Source organism: Solea solea, chromosome 14 (genome assembly GCF_958295425.1).
Source record: "Solea solea chromosome 14, fSolSol10.1, whole genome shotgun sequence".
NCBI lineage: Eukaryota > Metazoa > Chordata > Actinopteri > Pleuronectiformes > Soleidae > Solea > Solea solea.
The window spans coordinates 24,548,274-24,567,581 of record NC_081147.1 but is presented as its reverse complement, the minus strand read 5'-3'; the positions used below and the strand labels follow the sequence as shown (position 1 = coordinate 24,567,581).

Here is a 19,308-nt window from a genome sequence, read left to right as displayed (position 1 = left end):
ATTTAGCAAACGTGTCTGTTCCTCTGTCTTTCTCTTCACCTCACCTGGAACACAACTGCACTGAGACTCCAGACATCATGTGATTCAGACTGTTTGGGAGAAAGTATTTGTTTGTTGTTTGTTAGACAGACCTCTCTTTTCCAAAAAATCCAAGCAAGTCCAACGGGATTTTGCTCGCGAGCCAACAACTGTGAACTCACTCTTGTATACATTTCCATCTCCAGTGTGCTCGGTGGACACAGAGTCCCGCTGGCTGGCATGTCTCCGTATGTTAGCCGTGACCCAAAAGGTCTGCCTTGTTTCTAATTTCCTCTGTTTATTATATTTCTTTTGTATCAAAGCCTTCGCGTTTCACAGGACCACCATGGAAGCGGCAATCAAATGTGGACAACGAGACAAAATACCCATGCAGCTTTTACAGACAAAACCTCAAGGGCTGAATGTGTGTGTGTGTGTGTGTGTGTGTGTGTGTGTGCGTGTGTGTGCGCAAAAGGGAGAGGGATTCCACAAAGTGAAGTGCTGACATCTGCTGCAGGCCCTTGCAGGGCTGGAATGTGATACTCTCCTTTACACAAAGGGCCTTGGCCCTAGCAGCAGGCACAAGAAGACCTCTATATGCCCTTCTCCACAGGGGCAACAGTCGTATGAAATGACTGTATCAATGCCTCATGCCTTCCTTTCTCAACCATTAGCTTTGATTAAAACCACAAAAACCTCCCTTCATACCTCGCTGCTAGCACGATGGCTGCTCTGCACTTTCTTTGAGGTGGTGGTTTCCCAGCTATGTGAGACTGGGGGTAAATTGCTGCAGCATTGCATCATGAGTCTAGCTCAATGGCTTCAATATGTCTCCAGCTCTCCTTTGATTGTTGTGTCTGTGCTGCAGCAGACTCACCATACGACTGGGGAATACACTGGTGGATTTAGCCGACAATGGGATGGGAGGGACCACATGAAAAGCGGCTGATGAGGTACAACAGTGTGCCGGGGAGAAGAGGAAATTAGGAACAGGAGGGAGTATTGTTCCAAGTGGTGTCTCTGCTTTGATATGACAAATTGAGATGCCTTTAAACATTTCCTTCCACAGAAACATTTAGGCCGAATGCACAACAATGTGTTGAAAAGTTTTGCGTGGGAACGCATTAATCTTTCAACTTTCCTTTGGAAGAATGAATCAAGGGTTTACACAATCTCTCCATGGCTAAAAGGAGCTTACTTAGGCATATTTTCTTAAGGAAACTTTCCTCTTGAATCACGCAGGTCCCAGTGTGTATACACTCTGGATTCCTTTGTTTAACCATGTATGACTTTAATGGACCATGATGCACTGGGTGAAAAAAAAAAATCGGCCACAACGTTCTGGCCTAATAGAATGAGTCAGACACAAAAAGGTATTTATGAACAACAACGGGAGAAACTGGTGTATGTTCATGACTGATTTATGTTGTGTTTAAGTGCCTTACTCCGCGTAGGCTACAGTCTTTTCTTTAGTCAACTCTGTGAAATCCACAATGATGAGCAAAAGAAATTACAAACATTATTCTGACTATACATATATATATATATATATACAAATTATATATACATATGTGTATATATATATACATATATACATATATGTATATATATATATAATTTAGATTTGCATGAGTTGTTTCTGTGCATGTGTATAGCATGAGGGAGATACATATTTTCTTAGAAATGACAAATTCACCCAAAACACACATCTCATCACGCTTTTCAGCACCAGCATAAGCAAATAGGTAAATTTACGTGTATTTTCCTTTATTTTCTATTTTTAAAGCTCATCCAATCTGCTGTATTAATGTTAAATGCATTTTATTATTGTGGAGGAAACAAGAATAGTCTTCGTCCTTATAACAGAGTGTACTGAGCTTCTCTAATCTGCGTCTGTCTGTCTGGAGACGCCGATGCTTCTCCTGGAAACAGTTCACAAGCAAGTGGAGATTTGCCAATTTGTAACTCAGTGTGCGAAATGCCTCATTGGACAAGGCAGCAACGGAATAGTTAACATCCCGGGGAGTTTCCTCGGCTGTGAACTTGTACTTTATGTATAGCACCTGTTGTGCCGTCAGTTGGCAGTCTCCAAAAACCCAACCCCAAGACGCGCAGCGATATTTCATCCCACTCAGTCTCCACCAAGTTATGACTCGAGAGCTCGCCAGACAACAGAACTCGTCTCGGGGTTGCGAATGGTTTCAGACTGTATCATGTTGCTGGACTCCCTCGCTGTGTCTGCGTGTGGGGTGTTTCTGTAATGCGTAAAGAGCTGTGGGGATTTACTCAGACGGAGGCGAGTGCGCACCGAGAACGCATGGTTCCAGCCAAAATGCGTCTCAGCGTTTCTAATGCTCTCGTGTTGTAGATGATATGCCTTCGTAAGGACGCTTATGCAACTAATCCCTGGATTATCATTACTTAAAAAGACAAACTTTGTCCAACTTTTCACAGAACCAACAGGTGCGCACTGGCATTGCGCAGCAGCAGCGTCAGGTCTGGCAGCTCTGGAAGAGGGTTAGTCTTAATTTAAAACTTCACTTTTCTCCAGGACTGATGGTTAAGATTATGTGGATTCTACTCTGCTTTTATCATCTCCAAATGTGCCCAAAGCAGCACTGGTGTCCTGTAAACGACGCGTGCGTGTGGTGATATAAACCATCCCGTCTACAGCGCTTTGTGATCGCCAGCCACCACTCATCCAAATGATCCTTCCATTATTATTCCTTCTTGCATCGCTTCTCCAAAAATATGGCTCGGAAGCTGAATCAAGTCATGTCACCAAATTTCACCTTCCAAGTGTAAAGCAGCAAAACGGTGAGTTGTGTTACACACATCACAAGGTGCTTGTTTTATTTTTATTTTATGATTTATTTGTCTTTACTAAGCTTAAAGCCACTTTTTGAAAACATCGTGCTTGATTTTGCAATGAATGAATGAATGAATGCGTCTCTTTCTGTTCAAACAGCATTATCCAGGGTAGGAAGTGCAGAGTTACTTTTTTTTTCCTTTTTACCTTCACAGTGTTTTCCTGTATGTTTAACTGGGGAAACCCTCTGAAATTTCAGGTCCCCCCAGGGAGAAGTTTTCCCTGTGATCATAAAAAAAAGGGCTCCATTCATGCAGCAGTCCTTCCACACTGATGTCATTTGGTTACCATGAACTGCACTGAGCTGCACTTACACATGTATAAAATCGAGTAGGGTTAATGTTTAATGACACATTCTGGTTTAGCTGAAGGTGACTGTCACTGTCTGTTTCTACCCTTGAGTTGAATAAGTGCAGCCTCCAGTGAATTCCTGCCATTACAGCTATTTGGCAATCAAGTTTTTTTGTGGTTGTAGGGAGTGTGTGTGTGAAGGGGGGGGGGGCATATTTCCTCCAGGCTTTTGTATGCACTGATTTCTCTAACTTTCACTCTCACTCGAGACTTTTTACACATTATTTTTCCTGAACATCAACATTTTATAGTCTACATTCTGCCATTTGTGGCTTGATAGGTAATCATTCATCTGTATTTGACTCATCAAAGTTGGACTATAATGGCCTAGCTTCAGCTAACTGTACAGTCATGGTGAAGCAAAAGTGTGGCTTAAATTAAAGATATATTTATAGAATTGTTAAACATTCAAATATCTTAAAACAATGAGACTAAAGTTATTTTGTCACGTAGTGTACTCATAGAAGCCAAAACGTTTCTTTTTCATATCGGTGGTGTTTTAATTAAAGATGCCATCTGCGTTTCCCGTCACTTCTACAGGCAAACCCTTATAAAACATCGCAGTGAGGACGGACACAGTTTCTAGCACTAGTTAACCGTTGTGTTTTCTTTCATTATACCATGTGTATTTGTCATTAATGATCACGGCTACTCTTTGCCGTCTGCTGCACATTCTGCTGTTGAAGCGCAAGCTAGAACACCGTGGGGAAACAAGGCAATTCCCACGATCCCATGCTGCTTCCCAGCGTCATCAAACTTGGTCTTTTTGTTATTGTTTTGGCCACGAGAGCCCTGGTGGCAGAAATGACAAACTTGTGCAAATATAGTTTTGAATGTTTGAACTGATGGTGGTAGGGTTTTCACCAAACAAGACACAGGGAACGCAGGACCACACAGGGAACAGTTCAAAGTACCAACAAGCCTGTACCCTGCAGATGTTGCACCGGTCAGACCTCATTCATTACGCAGCCTTCTGCAGCCGCTGGGTTTGACTGGCCTTGTGTGAGGACATGCAGGGCTGACTTCACTACAGTAACAGTCGGGGCCGGGAAATTAGAGCCTCCCGCCGGGCTCTCCAAGTTTAATCAGGACGGCTGAGAAAGGAAAACAACAGGGAGGGAGAGGAATGAATGCGGTGGAGGTGGGGGAAGTGTGTGTGTGGTGGGATGTTAAACTGTCAAAGAACTCTTGAGAGCAGCGGTCACACATTGGCTGAGCGGGAAGCCGGCCATGCTGTCTGTAACCTTTGACTGGAGTGTCTGAGTGCTCACTGTTCTGGCACACTTGATTACTGATGCTCTGCGAGACAATCTGATATCGATCTGAGGGAAAGTGAGCGAGCCAGACCTGTCTGGCATATTTAGTGGTAGTTGCCGGAAGAGTTATAGTCTCCAGTGGTATAAAACTTAGCCAGCGATTGCTGATGACTCCATAAGATATCACAGTGGGAGGTTTCTCACATTCAGAGCACCGATCTGTCACCATTAATGACTTTGTCTCTGTCATCTCCGAAAAACACAAAAGCCTGAAATGTAAATTTTGAGCAGTGGGGTCATAAATAATGTGAACATTTCCTTCCTCCACCGCTGAGGTTTTGGTAACAATAACATGTACTGCACGTTATTTTCATGTGTTCGCCACATGGCTATAAGGTTTTGTGGGTTATTAAGCAAAAACATAGCATAAATGACATCTGCAGTCGTGCTACAGGAATGCTTTGTACCATTTTCAGGAGTGAAATAGGGTTTGGAGGAGAAAAAAAAAAACAACACATTCCCTCCAACCACCATGACCACCACAACCTCCGGTTGCTTCTTCCAGTTGATCTCTTGTCAGAAAAATCAGTCTCTCACTCTTGTTTCAGCGAGGATTGTATTTACATTTCAGCTCATTTTCTCAGGATCACTGGTCGAAGTCCAAAACTGTCTGTTTGCACACAAAACAATACATTTATCAATCCAACATACATGTGCTTTTCTTTAAAAAAGATAAAACACACTTCACTGTGTTTGGTTTGAGTTTTAAAAAAAGTCAACGGTGAGTCTACCAACATGTGTGGTGCAGGACATGGACCACAAACATACAATGTGTCCTGACGCTTAAATCTATCCATGCTGGACTGGAACAAGTGATGCCAGTAAATATAACCCAGGCAGCATTATATTTCTACCTCAGACAACTGGAAAAACAAAATAGCATACATATGTATATATAGTATGTCGTGTTGTCCTTAAACAGGATTTAAAGGAAGTTAAACTTGTCTTCAGGCTCCTACAGCCCTAAATAATCTTGCTTCATTTCACTGAGGCTGCTTTTTGTTAATGCTAGAACATCAAAATAAACAAGGATGTAATTTGCTACTGCACATCATCGTGAAGATGCTCCCCAATCACAAAGGTCATCTCAGGAGACATGATCTGACTTCACATACGATAACCATGTTATCAACCGTGTCTGTGAAGGTTCTCAGTCGTCCAGAGCCTAGTCATCTTCAGTACTTCGCTGTAGGCTGACTGAACAAGTCTAGTCGCCTACAGCGAACTACTGAACATGTCATCAACCAGTCCTCGCCCACCCATGAACCCAGTGCCAGATCTTATGGGAAAAATCCCACTGCAGATGTGGATTCCCTGCAGATATTCCCACATATCCCCCACTGAGCACCACTGCAGGAAGGTATGCACCGGGTTAGACCTGCCAGTGATCACAGACCCTGCTGTTCCGCTAAAGATTACAAGATTAGGCGGGGAACTGGGGGTTAGCAGGGCCGTAGGCCCGAAGGGGGAACTTGTGCAGGCTTCCACGCATACATTCACAGAGGGTTGACGATACAGAGTTGCATTGTGCATTCATTCGATTATGATGCAGACAAATAAGCGGTTCAGAGCAGGGATTTGGTAACAGGAAAGAGACTGGGTGGCCTCGTTAGGAAGCATGCCTGTTTCAGGTGTAATGAAGGTGAAGTGTACATCACCCATTCATTCATCATGGGCGACTAAAACAACTGTTTGTGGCGCAGTCAGAAGGACTGAGGAGGTATTTTGATTATACTAAAACTCCCAAAAATGACTTCTTGATTGGGGACGTCTCGTGTTGATATGGTTGAGTATTAACAATCGTATAGTGACAATTAGAAATTAGAAAATATAGTGTTTTATTAAAGAATCCATTATTCTGACATGATCAAAAAATCAAAGTTGTAAGCCGTCATGGTAATTAACCATGGGTGAGCTAAAGCTAAATAATCTAGTGCATGTAGAAACCTGAAAATATCACAAGCATTTTAAATTCAAACTTCAAATTTTAGTTACATTTTTGTTCCCTCCAGCAACTATGAAGCATTATGCAGTGCCATCATATTCTCATTTTCTTCTTTGGCTAATAAAATGCAACCAACAGTCTTGGGAACTGCAATATTAAGAGCAGAAGCAAAATTGAAAGAGGTGACGAGTTGTTTTATTAAATTTGACTTGTGAGACTCCCATGTTTGACATTCCATACAAGAATACGTAGCATAATTTTTTTCCTTCTTATTCAGTTTTTACCAAATCTGTCCTGGCTAGAACAAATACAGGGGTCTATATAAGATCAGGCCTTTTTTTATACGCTGCCAGATGGCCTTCAGGTTTCCGGTATGTTATTTTAAGAGGTTTCCAAGAGTGTGTTTTAATTTGAATTTTGATATGGCTCCTAAACCGATGAAACAAAACTAGCGGGTCTTGGAATCTCCGTTCCCTGTTTAATACAGGTCAGATGTTTCCTGAGCCTGCCTCCCTGGGAAAGCTTGTTTCCACTAAGACGCTGTAGTTTGATCGATACGCTTGAATGAGTGAATGCGGCGCTGTGCATTTAATCATTGTAGTGGGCAGCACAACAGCAGCTGGTATGTGCTTGGCTGAATTAAAACCATCAAAGGAAAATGGATGGCTCCAATGTTCAATGGACTCCGTCGGAAGCACAGAGGGCCACAATTACACTGGATATATCAATACTGTCAGATGAAAACCACATATATATAAAGAGAGGTTTGGCAAGCTAGTGAAGATGATTTCTTATTTTCTTTGAGAAGTTGATGTCGACCGTTATATGAACAAAGGATTTGATGTTTTCTGACTTTGTCCATCCTGAAAGCCACAAAACACAAGAGTCACCATGTAAACATTTAAGTGTATATAAGGAAAAACATCTGTGCTTTATGATATTTTTTCCACGATAGCTCTCTGTCAGGCATACAGGCAGTTCTATGTGTCCTGAAGGGAGGAGATTTTTCCCCTCAATATCTCACTCCAGCATGGGGAACCCTGGATAACAGTGTCTATGTTTTCCCTGTCAGCACTATTTGAACATGGAGTGCTGTATTTGGCAAGCAAAGCATGCCACTGCCTGACTGCTGTTTGTCATTTTGGGCAGCAAGAGCACCGTCTCCCCCACCACCCCAAGCAGTGACTTTTCCAGAGATCTGGGTCATGGTTTTTAAGCTTTGCTGAAGAAGAAATGTTCTCAATTTGGACCTGTCTGTTTGAATCAGACAAGTACACTTGCAGACAATGCTTTGGATAGTGATGGACTAATAAAGTCAAAACAAGATTTATATCATAGTCTTCAAAAAAGGGGATGCACATGATGCATTACATCTGCAATAACAGATTAGTTTGACCACAATAAGCAGTCCAAACAACAATGACAAACATCTGAACCTGTGAAGGCAAATCCATGGTTTCCACTCGCACCAGTTTGCTTAAGTGCACATATTTAGTACATTTGTGATGCTATCACAGTGTTACAATCTGTGTTACATCTGTCCACAGTGCTCAAAACCAGTCCTGTGGTGGATTCTGCGACTATAGATGTCTCCAAGAGATTATCATGACAGACGCTAGTAACTATTTGTGCAGCATAAACCTCATTTTCACTTTCCATAATGGCCGTAGTGTGTACACTCATTGACCAACTCAATAAAGTATCCAGTGTGGCGCTGCTATAGCCCATCTGCTGCCAGGTTTGACACGCTGAGCAGTCAGAGATGGTCTTTTACATGCCTTAATGTTAATGTTGCCTTTCTGTCATCGTAAAGCAGTCTGGCCATTCTCTTCTGACCACTGACATCAATATCAACATCAGTAGATCGGCAGTTTCTGAACGACTCAGAGCAGCCACTCTGGCACCAACAACCATGCCACATTCATCGCCCATTTTGATGCTGTTTGAACTGAAGCAGGTTGCCTTGATCATTTCTGCATGCCTAAATAAACCTGGGTTGCTGCCATCAGATGGACTGATTGGGTATTTGCATTAACAGGCAGTTGAACAGGTGTACCTGACAAAGTGGTTTGGGAGTGTATGTCCAGTTAATTCCAGCCACTGCTGTATTATTTGCATCTCAGTTTGTAAGGCTCTGAATTAGCACGATGTGGATTAAGATTGATTAAGATTAAATCCATATTTTACAGCTTTGTTAAAAGGTTCTAACTTATATTGTAATGCCTAATGGGTTTAATGACATTAAACAAGGGTTAATCCAAATGAACCACTGAAATGTGACAAGAAAACTGATTTTACAAAAATAAAAGGGTTATGAGATCCTCTCCAATACTAAACACTATGAAATCAACAGGTTGCCAAACATTTGCATAATTGTAATAGCTTCACATTAGCCGCAGACAGCTCCTATTATGGCTAACTTGGTAGAAGTAAAATGATAGCAAAAAATCTAGACTAAGAAATTAAAAGCAGCTGCGGCAAATGAGCACTGCAGACAACTCCAACAGAGTTAGTTTGAGAAGTAGATTAAAAATGTCAGGCTGGCAAAAGGGTGGAAAAAGTATCAGCCAGTTGAAATGCTGCTGCAGTAGCGGTTTGCTATACAAGCAACAGAAAAGTAAGAGGATTATATTATGAAGTAAGCTTGCAAGAACATAGTGAGAGGTAAAAAAAAAAAGTCCAAAAAAGTCAAAATAGGAAAGTGCCTGAAGCAAGATACTAAACCCTATGATTGTGAGTGGCCAGTATCAGAGGTCCAGTGGGTGCACCGTAGCTCCCAGGTGTGTCTGAAAGTGTCTGGTTATAAACCTGGGTGTTGGTGAGGAAATACAGTCACACTCAGCAAACCCTGTTGGATAAATATTGCATGTAAATCATATCTTTGATGTGGCTGTGTGCCTTTCTTCTTTTAGTTTCTTATCAGTTCAGTGTGTGTGTAGTGGTCTCATTGTCCTGGCTCAGTCTGCCTCCTTCCAGAGAGAAGCAACACTTCCAGTCATATTAAGTCCAGTCATAGTTTGCAGATAAGGCTTGTCAGTGTTACTCCATCAGCTGGGCAAGATCATTTCATATGTTTGGCTCTGTCAGTGCTTGTTATGAAAGCAGTCATTTCATTAGCAGTTGTATATTACCACTTGAAAACCACACATGAAAAATAAATACAGATTTATATCATATTTTTTTTACCCTTATCTAAATGGCTCAAATCAGAAAGCAATTTAGTTTCCTTGGCAGAAAAACACAGTTAATATTATCAGCTGCTTCAAAGCAAAATGACTCAATTAGCTTCAGTCTGACCAGCTGGCGCATGGCAAAGCCGCTCCACTGCGAAGCCACCTGAATAAAACAAAGCGAATTTAAGATGCAGCATTTGTGAGTAAAGCTTCACACCTCTGAGACTCCCAGAGCAGCAACATGGAGTTTATAAATTTAGACCTCTAAACAAGGTAGTGTAAATGTTTCCAACACTAACATTGATTCTGGCAGGCGGAGGAAAAGAGTCTGCCTGCTCCAGTCTAAACATGAAGGGTGGAGTAAATCTGCCTTAAGTCAAGATTACTTGTTAGAGCAAATACCTGTCATTCACTGAGGCAGCAGTACTTCCTTACCTCCCTTTGTTTTCTGCTTGACTGACTTTTGGTCCTGTGTCCTTCATGCCCTGACATATTGATGTCATGTGATTGCCAGGGGTCAAAATATGGCCACGAAATGCATCTGCACTGTTGTATTTACTTAACCCAATAAAACACCAACAAACTTTGATGGCCTTTGCATACCAGAAGGTTCTGGCTGGTTTGTTCATTCAAGCAACTGTAGAAACATGGCGGCACAAGATGGCAGTGTCCATAGTTAGAGTTCAAAAGGCCTTCATATAGTGCTCTTGTACTTTTGATGACCACTCAAAGCCATTGACCCAGTCACACCCATTCACTGAGGCATTCATACAGCACAAATACAATATGTGCACTTTTTCTATCAAACATCATTCACACATTGACTGAATCAGCCACCAGAAGCAACCTGCTGTTAACTGTCTTTCCCAGGGAGGAGTGAGGCCTGTGATCAAACCCTGACCAACCCACTCTGCACTCATTTACAGCCGTAAAGCAAGACACTTGCCCAAATACCATTTTAAAGGTGACATAGACCGGAAGTGCCAATTAACACTGCTTTTGTGTGTGTATCTGTGTCATTACCTCGTTTATGAAACCCTAAAGTTTCAGAACAAACAGTTCAGCCACTGCTGAGAAAATAGGGTTTTATTGTTTTCCTGGGCTCTGCTGATGATGTCATCAGTAAACCTCACCATTCCTCTCACCACTGTAGCTCCTCCTGGTGCGGGCACTAGTCCGGGCACATCCGGTTGCATACATTCAACCGCAGAAGAAGAAGAACTACTCTCGTTGTAGCTACTGAGATGCAGAGCATCCATCGTGCCAGAGGGGGAGCTGCGTATCTGAGAGCTGATGTGCTAACTACGTCACTTCCAGGTACCTGGCCAATCACAGGACAGTGGGAAAGCTCTAGTTGGCTGGCCAATCACAACACAGTCTGCGTTCTGGAGGTATGATTTTGGTCTGAAACAGCACGGCTGACGAGAGTGTCATTGAGGAGATATTTCGATCGGCTCGTTTGCAGCGACTAGGAGGTTTTTGACCATGAAAACAACTTAATATATGTAAGTAGACCTCCATAACTAACATATATGTGTGATACGAGCATTCAAAGTCACCGTTAAAGGCCTATTCTTAAACTACAAATACCTTAAAGGGGTGCAATAGAAATTGAGAAAAATCTTGCAATGAAAAGTAAGCATCGAGGCAGGCAGCAGATACGTATTGTGAGTATGGGGTGGAAAAAACGGAAACCTTGAAAGATTACTGATCTCTTGTAAACACTGGCAGGACTGATAAGCAATCTTGCTGTAATGGAGCTGATTCCCTCTGGAGCAGAGGCCTCCATTCATAAAACATTTGGCTCATTATGGTTTTGAAATGTTGCCAGAATTTCATACACGGACCTCAGTTGTCCTGTGCGTTTTGTTTGCAAGTGGAATTCCACTCCAACAGAAAGATCTTGGCAGTGAGATGAGTTGACCTTGGTTCCCATCTCTGGAGGGCATGTCCACATACCTTGGCAGATGTCATCACCTCCTATCAGAGAGGTATTTCAAAAGTGTCCTGTAATCACTTTCCTCCTCCTCAGCGTTTGACTGACAGGGAGCTTGACCTGCAAAAATGGTGGATAATCCCACAGCTGTGTCCTTTTATCAGTTTTATCAGTACTGTGTCTTGGCAACACCTCACCATGTGGTAGTTGACGCAGTTAGCTGTCCATATTAAATACTTCAAATTTATTGCTCCGATTGATTAATAAAATGAGAGTTGCTGAAAGGTTGTTAATTCATGACTTGTTTGACATGTTTGCACTCGCGTTCAACACAACAACAGTAGCAGATTGGTAAACGTGGGATGATGCAACAACACAGAGACTGTGATGTGTGCACACTTGCAGATGGGTCAGTGTTTTTGCAACGATTGATTACATTTGTTGCAAAAGAGTTGCAATGATTGGACCAAAGTGTTGCGATCGTAGTATTCCAGTTCCTCCAGGATGTTCTGCTTCCCTCGAGGGACTGAATGTTTTGATCATTTTGTACAAACACTGCAACTTTTTTCTTGCAACCGCCCTGATAAGTTTGAACATTTCCACAGGAACCTTGTTTACAATGTTGCCACATTGCTTGAGCTCATAATGTGCAAACACAACACTGTGGCAAAAGCAAACTACAGTGGTTTCACTTCCTCTCCGCGATGATACGAAGGCTTCCTCATATGAGAAGCTGAGCTGCTCAATTCAGAGACATTCCCTGCTTATCAAGCAGCATCAGTAGGTGTGCAAAATTCACGAAGCAACAATGGGAACAACCTTGTTACAGTTCAGAACACAAATTGGAGGTCTCAGTACAAAAAGGATGTGAATCCCATATTTTATCCGTTGAGAAATGAATCAAATAAAGTTGTTTGGATAGTTACAAATGATTTTAATTACTAGGTATTATTGCGAGTTGGGTGCAGTACTTACACATTGGGTTTAGGCAGATGGGGCAGATCAAGAACAGTCTTCTTATCAGTTCAGTGTGTGTCATGGTCTTCTGTTTTGTCCCAGCAGTTTGGTCAGTGCTCATTGTAGTGATCGTACTTTACAGTGGTGCCATTTTATTTTATGCAACATCACCTCATGTGGTTCATAATCAGAGATACCAGTGGAGCATTAGGCTTCCCGTAGCTCATTTCTGCCTAGCTGAACTGATGGGCATCTGTGCAAGATTGCCTTCTGTCTTCATGTGTTGCTCACGCAGCACGGAACGGATGTGCGACATCACTCAGACGTCCGTCCCTCCAACATTTATATGCAGAGATTTTCCTTACGTTCAATTCCCATTACATAAAACAGTTACAATGCTACCTCGTAAGTCACGCACGCCCCCGGAAATCAAACTACCACTGTGTCTTATTTATGTACCGTTGAAGAGTTGGGGAGTGAGAACCAGAGGCTGTTAAATGGAGATGTGAAATCTCCCAGCTCTAAAGCATTTAGAGCGGAGGGGTGGGGGGGATAAAAAAGCCCCACCTGCCCAAGTAATCATCACCGTAGCGCCCGTCCCATGCTGCCTGGATTATGTCACCTAACACATGGTGAGATGTGATATACGACGCTATGCGAGTGGCATACAGAGACGGTAACCCAATCACACATACTATTTTGAGAATGTATGGCTTCTCCCAAAGCACAAATAGGTTTTCAGTGCAGACTGGGCATACGCTGCGCCACGGCACGCTCTCACTCGGATTCCCATGGGTGGGGGTATCCATTTCTACGGCTCAAATGGAATGAAAATGCACATTAGCTATTAGGTCTTATGACTGACTGGAATGATTTTTGCCAACTGCGTGTGTAGCCGCTTGCACTCTGCACATATGGAACAATCTCCATTTAATAAAATCAGAGTGAGTTTGCCCTTTGTAATACAGGATTGTTCTGCAGCGCTGGAAGTATACATGTACAAGTATATACACTGTCAAAAATGGCAGCAAATAGCAAGGGTAACAGGATGTTTGCTTACTTTTCAAAACATTAGGGCTGACATCATCATCCTCATTGCCACTGCGACCCGAGTGATATCGTACATACTGCAAAATATTAGCTACAAGCACAAAGAATGATTCAACTATGATTAATGTCGATTGTCTCTTGTGCTAGCTTTATTTAGCCAAGGATTTACCATATGGATAGAAAGTCTTTGGACACTTTAAGTGCGTAATATTGTTTTGGTTACAGAAGTTACACACTGGAGCTTTGCAACACTTTCATACCTCAACTTATTGGAGACTTGGTTAGATAATTACACTTTTATATTTATTAAGATAGAGGTTTTTGTTTTCCAAATAAAACCATGTCAGAAAGGAAATGATACCATTTTATTTTCAGTGTCTGCAGGCTACTCACAGTTTGGCTCAGTTAGGGTTAAAGCCAAAGCAGATGGACATTATCACCTCATACTTCAGTATTTGTTTATTTTCTTTTGCAATATTCAATAATGTAATATTGCTTTCCTGAGATCAGCCGTAGATAAAATCTGGACACTTGGCTTGGCTTTTCACTACTGTTCGATATTGTGGTGAATATGACAGATTTTTGCAAACTGGACCATTGTGACTTTGTTTGGAGGAGCTGTCCTTGTCCTGCATGGTGTAATAAAAACAACCTGGCAGCATTGACCTGGTGATTTACCAGAAAAGTGCATTCATTCAACAACCCTGTGTTAAAACACAGACTCCTCCAGCAAGTCAGTTACAGATGCCCAGTAGTTTTTTCTCACTTGGTTCTCTTGTTACTTGGACATCGAGTGGTAGTAACATTGCCCTGCAAAAATGTTCTCGAACAATTCACATGATGATTAAAAGAGAATCTGGCTGTGGATGTGGTCAGGCGTTTGGTGTAGGAGGTGTGGAGAGAAAAGAACTTAGTGCCCAGATGTTTTGCATGGTTCAGAACCACTTGAGGCGTACACCATATGACAAATTCATTCAAGTGCTGAAAACACAGGCCAGTTTACAGAGGATCTGGAATTACACACAGGGACTTGATGGTGTAATCAGAGGATGTCAAACAAGCTTAGGAGTGGAAGTAATGTGATATCTTTCAATTGGTTGATTGTTTCCTTCATCGCTGTGCCAAAGCACGACGGAAGCTCAGGGACATATTTAGTAATAGAAAATGCCTAATATACTGTGCATAACTGTATTCTAGTTCACATTTGTTCTTAAATAAATAATGGTAAAAGGAGAGTTTTAATCCTGCAGGGATTGGCCAGCTCTTATAGCCGCCGACATTTTGACTTGTCGTAGCAGGAAAAGCACAGGTGTAACTAAGAACATTAATCACAGCTCGTCTCCGTTTAGGCGTGCCAGTGTGTTGTGTCAGGAGGCCAGAATGTATTTGAACTGGCACAGATGCACATGCACAGCAGCTTTTATTTGTGTCATTAGTTAGACCACTGGGGCTGTGGTTAGCAGTCATGCCTCACAACAAGAAGGTTCTCTCTTAGAAACCGGGTCTGGCTGTGGCCTTTCTGTGCCGAGTTTGCATGTTTGTTTCCATGTTTGCTTTGGTTTCCTCTGGGTACTCCGGTTTCCTCCCGCAGTCTAAAGACATGCAGACTGGGCTGAGGGTGAGGGGTACTTTTAGGTTAACAAGAGACTTTAAATTAAGCATAGGTGTTAATGAGACCATGAATGGCTGCTCGTATCTGTATGTTAGCCCATAGGCTGGTTACCAAGGCAGAAAACAAATTCCCATATTGAACCCTCCATGGTTTCACCAGTGCCATGTCATTTTTGGAAACTGGATATTCTCAGACATCACCTGCAACCAGGCTCCTATCAGAGCTAGCTGTCAATCACATGGCGTCCACTCGTTATCCCTTATTTTCCTTTAAATTATTTTTGAAAGAGACATATAACCAGCATTTGAGACCATTTATTTCTGAGGAAAATCTTTACTGATCTTTAAAATCACGTAATATTCTCATTTTCCCATAGACTTTCATTCAAACAGACATGTTTTTTGGGTTTTTTTAGCAACTAGCAGAGTTGCCCCTAGTGGCTAAATGCTAATTCCTTCTGATTTCTGAGGACTTTTTAACTTTTAAGACAATATATTAATAATGTTAGAGCATAGAGAGAATCCCTTGACATCCACTGATATTGAATCAAGTTCAGATTTTAGATATTCTGTAGCTTGTTTGGAAGTTAAAACATGAAATAAAATAAAACTTTGGTTGTACAGCATCAAACATTACTTTAGAGGATAAGTTTGTATGTATTTGTAAGAGGGAGGGGCTACAACCCCAGGGTTGTGGTTGCTTTAGCCTTGTGTGTATGTGTCTGCATGTGAGTGTGAGATGAGTTGCAGGTGTGCATGTTCGATTGTTTGATTGAATCACATGTGTGTGTGAGTGTGGAGGTGGATCCTGGGAGCTGATTGGTCCGGCACGGGAGGTTGCAGTATAAGAGGCCTGGTTTGCAAGGTTGTGTTTATTGTGTTGCTGGTTGTTTCTTGTGAGTTGGGAAGAGGGAGTCTTGTTATGATCAGGTTTTCCCCTTGGTCTGTTTTAATGTTTTTGTTTTTTTTAAATATTCAGATCAGAATAATTGACTTTCAATGTAAAAATGCTAAATAACATGTAAGCCCTTTTCTTAATACCGCTCAACCAGAATTTTAATTTTAATAAATAATGCTGTGAGAAAGAGAAGGATGACAGGTTACCAATCAGTTGGTAGAAAAAGGTGTTAGACCCATCGTCTTCTTCTGCCTTTTTTCCTCCGCATTTTGCATCTGCTCAGCAGCCTCTAATGAAGGCTTTCACACACGGCAGCCTCGTAATGGCCCGGAACCAAGCCAACTAATGAGACGCCTCTGACAACGTGGATCTCGCATGCACAACCATGTTTGTCTTTCATTTTTCTGCCATGACAGGCGAGTTTGTTCAACACTTTGTTTCCCCTGCTCACCTGTTGACAGGATTTAGCTGAGATTTTAAGTGGGTCAGTGAGTTGGCTTGTTTTTTGATGTCGTTTGCAGCACTGGAAGCTCGTGGTGATGGATTTCACAGGCACATTGCTGACACGTTTGCATGTATGCTGTGGATGTTTTTCACCACAGTATTGCTGCCCAGTATTTTAGAGACACTGTGTGCACTGTGGTTATTTCCAGATATAGAGAAGAACGGGTCCGCAGAAATCTGACAAGGTGTCGTTGTTATTCTTGTCTCATGCCATTACATCTTTAGAGAGATTTGAATCATAATAATTACATTCTCAAAGTTAAATTCAGGCGTCAGGTCCGGCATTTGGTGCAGGAGACAATTGCATTGTCATTTTTATTATGCATAAAAATAAGGCTTGTTCACATTCACATCCAAATATGGTCATTGGATTGGTGTGTGTGAGTTTGTAGATTAGGAAACTATGACGTTATTAATCTCCCGTTCATGGCTCAGACTAAAATAACATGTGAAAGGAAGTGAGACACAAAAGGGGCTGATTTAGTCTGTATTTTACCGTGCTGTGGACCTTCCTTTGGGGTGCACCTTTCATTCACTGATTGCTAAAAACCCACATAGTTGTTCGATGAGATGATGCAACCAAAGGGCCACAGGGGGGCTACAACTGGTTACAAAAAGAACTCCGTTTGAATGGAAGTCTATGGGAAATTAGTCGACTTCTCACTTGATTTATAACGTCAGTAAACACTTTCCTGAAGACTTAATGGACTCAATAGCTAGTTCTAGAAGTTCTTCAAAAGAACATGGTGGCACTTTTGTGAATTGTATTCCCATTTATTGGAAAATGCACAATAAATCACACTATATGGACATCTTGTGAATGGCAATGGGAGCCTGGTTGCAGGTGACTATACACACACTAAAACTCGTCAGCATTAGATATTTCGTTGTTCTTAAACTCAAGCTAAAACTAAAGCTTCCTTCCAACAGCTACATCTGTAACTGGAGTATTTTGAAGTTAGTATAGCTTTTCAACAACTCCAAAGCTGCCGTACAGACACTCACGTATTCTGTATGTTCACATGTTATGTATTTTAAGTGTTAAAATAAAGGGGGGGGATAACCCGAGTGCCTGTTTTGGTTTAACAGGCAGCTGGTGTACACATTGGTGTACACATGTACAGTATATTTACTGACCATTAAGAGAGAATGTAAGCTTTGCCCCAATGACTTCATGCAGCTCCCCAGACAACTTGTCCTCGCAGTGATATTTCACAAATCCTCCAAGTCCCAACCCGACTATAAGGGATTAAACCAACACTGGCAGGATGCATCCTGGGCTAAAGCAAGACAAGCACAAGCAGTGTCTTTTTTGAGGCACAGAACACACACATGACAACGCAAATTTACAAGCGTTTTTATTTGTTTGTGTTTCTGTGACTGCGGAAAATGAAAAAAAACATGTAATGTATTGCTGTGTGTCAATTGTCATCACCTCACGTGCGAAATGTCTGCGGCTAATTGCCTTTGTCTGTCTTTTGGTGACAGGTGTGGCACATTCTGTTATTTTGTGGGAAATGTGTTTTAATACACAGACAATTGGTTATAAGCAGTTTTAGAATTCATTTATTCTTGATTATCCTGATAAAGTATGAAGTTTGTGATGTCATATCCTCACATACGTGATAAGTACATGTTGCTCTTTATAGCTGAAATAGTGATTGTTAGATCCAGGAACAGAATGCAGAGAGAATCTATTTTTCTAGCCGTGGCAGAAAGCATCTGCTTTGCAGCCATTTATCTTGGCGTGTAATTGCATAGCTATTGTTTCTTAACTACAGCTTCATGGTGCTCTATTGTTTCTGAAGATGAAATAAGGCTTTTAGTGTCTGGCCGTGTACTTAATTTTCTTGTTTATGTTTCGGTGATAAAGGTTGGACTTAACTACGGGGTTATATTTGGACGCAAATGGACTCAGATGATTGAAAAGCGTGGGCAGTTAGGGAGGAGTTTCCGTGAGGGAATTTAGTCAAACGGTGGACGGTCAAAGGCTTAATGACCTGTGACAACAATTAAAAAAGGACAAGTGGGTGCTATAAGCTTTATACCTCCCTTTATGTGTCATTGCTAAAAACAGCACTCAAACAAACACATAAAAAGGGCACCCACTTAGGGAGGTTACATCACACATGTGTTCAGAGGTGTGCGTTTGATTTGATGCACAGGGAGCTAAAGAAGCAATGGGTGACCAGACGTGTATGAGCTCCATAAAGCTCACCGAAAGCAACATGACACTTATCATTTCGTAAGCTGCAATTACAGAACATCAACAGAGCAAGCGATAAAATAACATACTGCTGAGTTTTCTGAATGCTAATAAGCCATAATTGCATTATTCTTGCAATTACATCAACTGAATTTTAATTTAAGGGCTGGGTTTGTGCATGTGGAACTGGTCTGTTACATATAAGACACAGTTTAGTTTGCTTTCATACGTCTCATAAAAGTGGAAAAAAGACAAATAACGGATCAGAGGTCCAGCCGTGGTGACGTACGAATTCCACAGCCGCATCTGGTGTCACTTTAACATCAATCACCAGATGATGTTAACACATAATATCACATTAAAATTGCATTATCGCAGCTGACGTTTTGTTTCACTTGGCCGATTTCATATCGAAATGGGAGACGCTGTGTTCACACCAAGTGAGAGGCACATTTCCTTGGCGCGTTTGTCACA

General features: G+C 41.8%; 1 protein-coding gene across 1 annotated transcript in view; it reads left to right on the top strand.

Moving 5' to 3' along the window:
- Positions 1-2,086: 2,086 nt before the first annotated feature.
- pdgfc (platelet derived growth factor c) overlaps positions 2,087-19,308 on the top strand; it is a 44,544-nt gene continuing 27,322 nt past the window's right edge. Inside the window, exons 1-2 of the mRNA XM_058648913.1 lie at positions 2,087-2,535; positions 2,635-2,835. Coding sequence (XP_058504896.1) covers positions 2,724-2,835 — 112 coding nt within the window. The 5' untranslated portion in view covers positions 2,087-2,535; positions 2,635-2,723. The remainder of the gene's footprint in view (positions 2,536-2,634; positions 2,836-19,308) is intronic.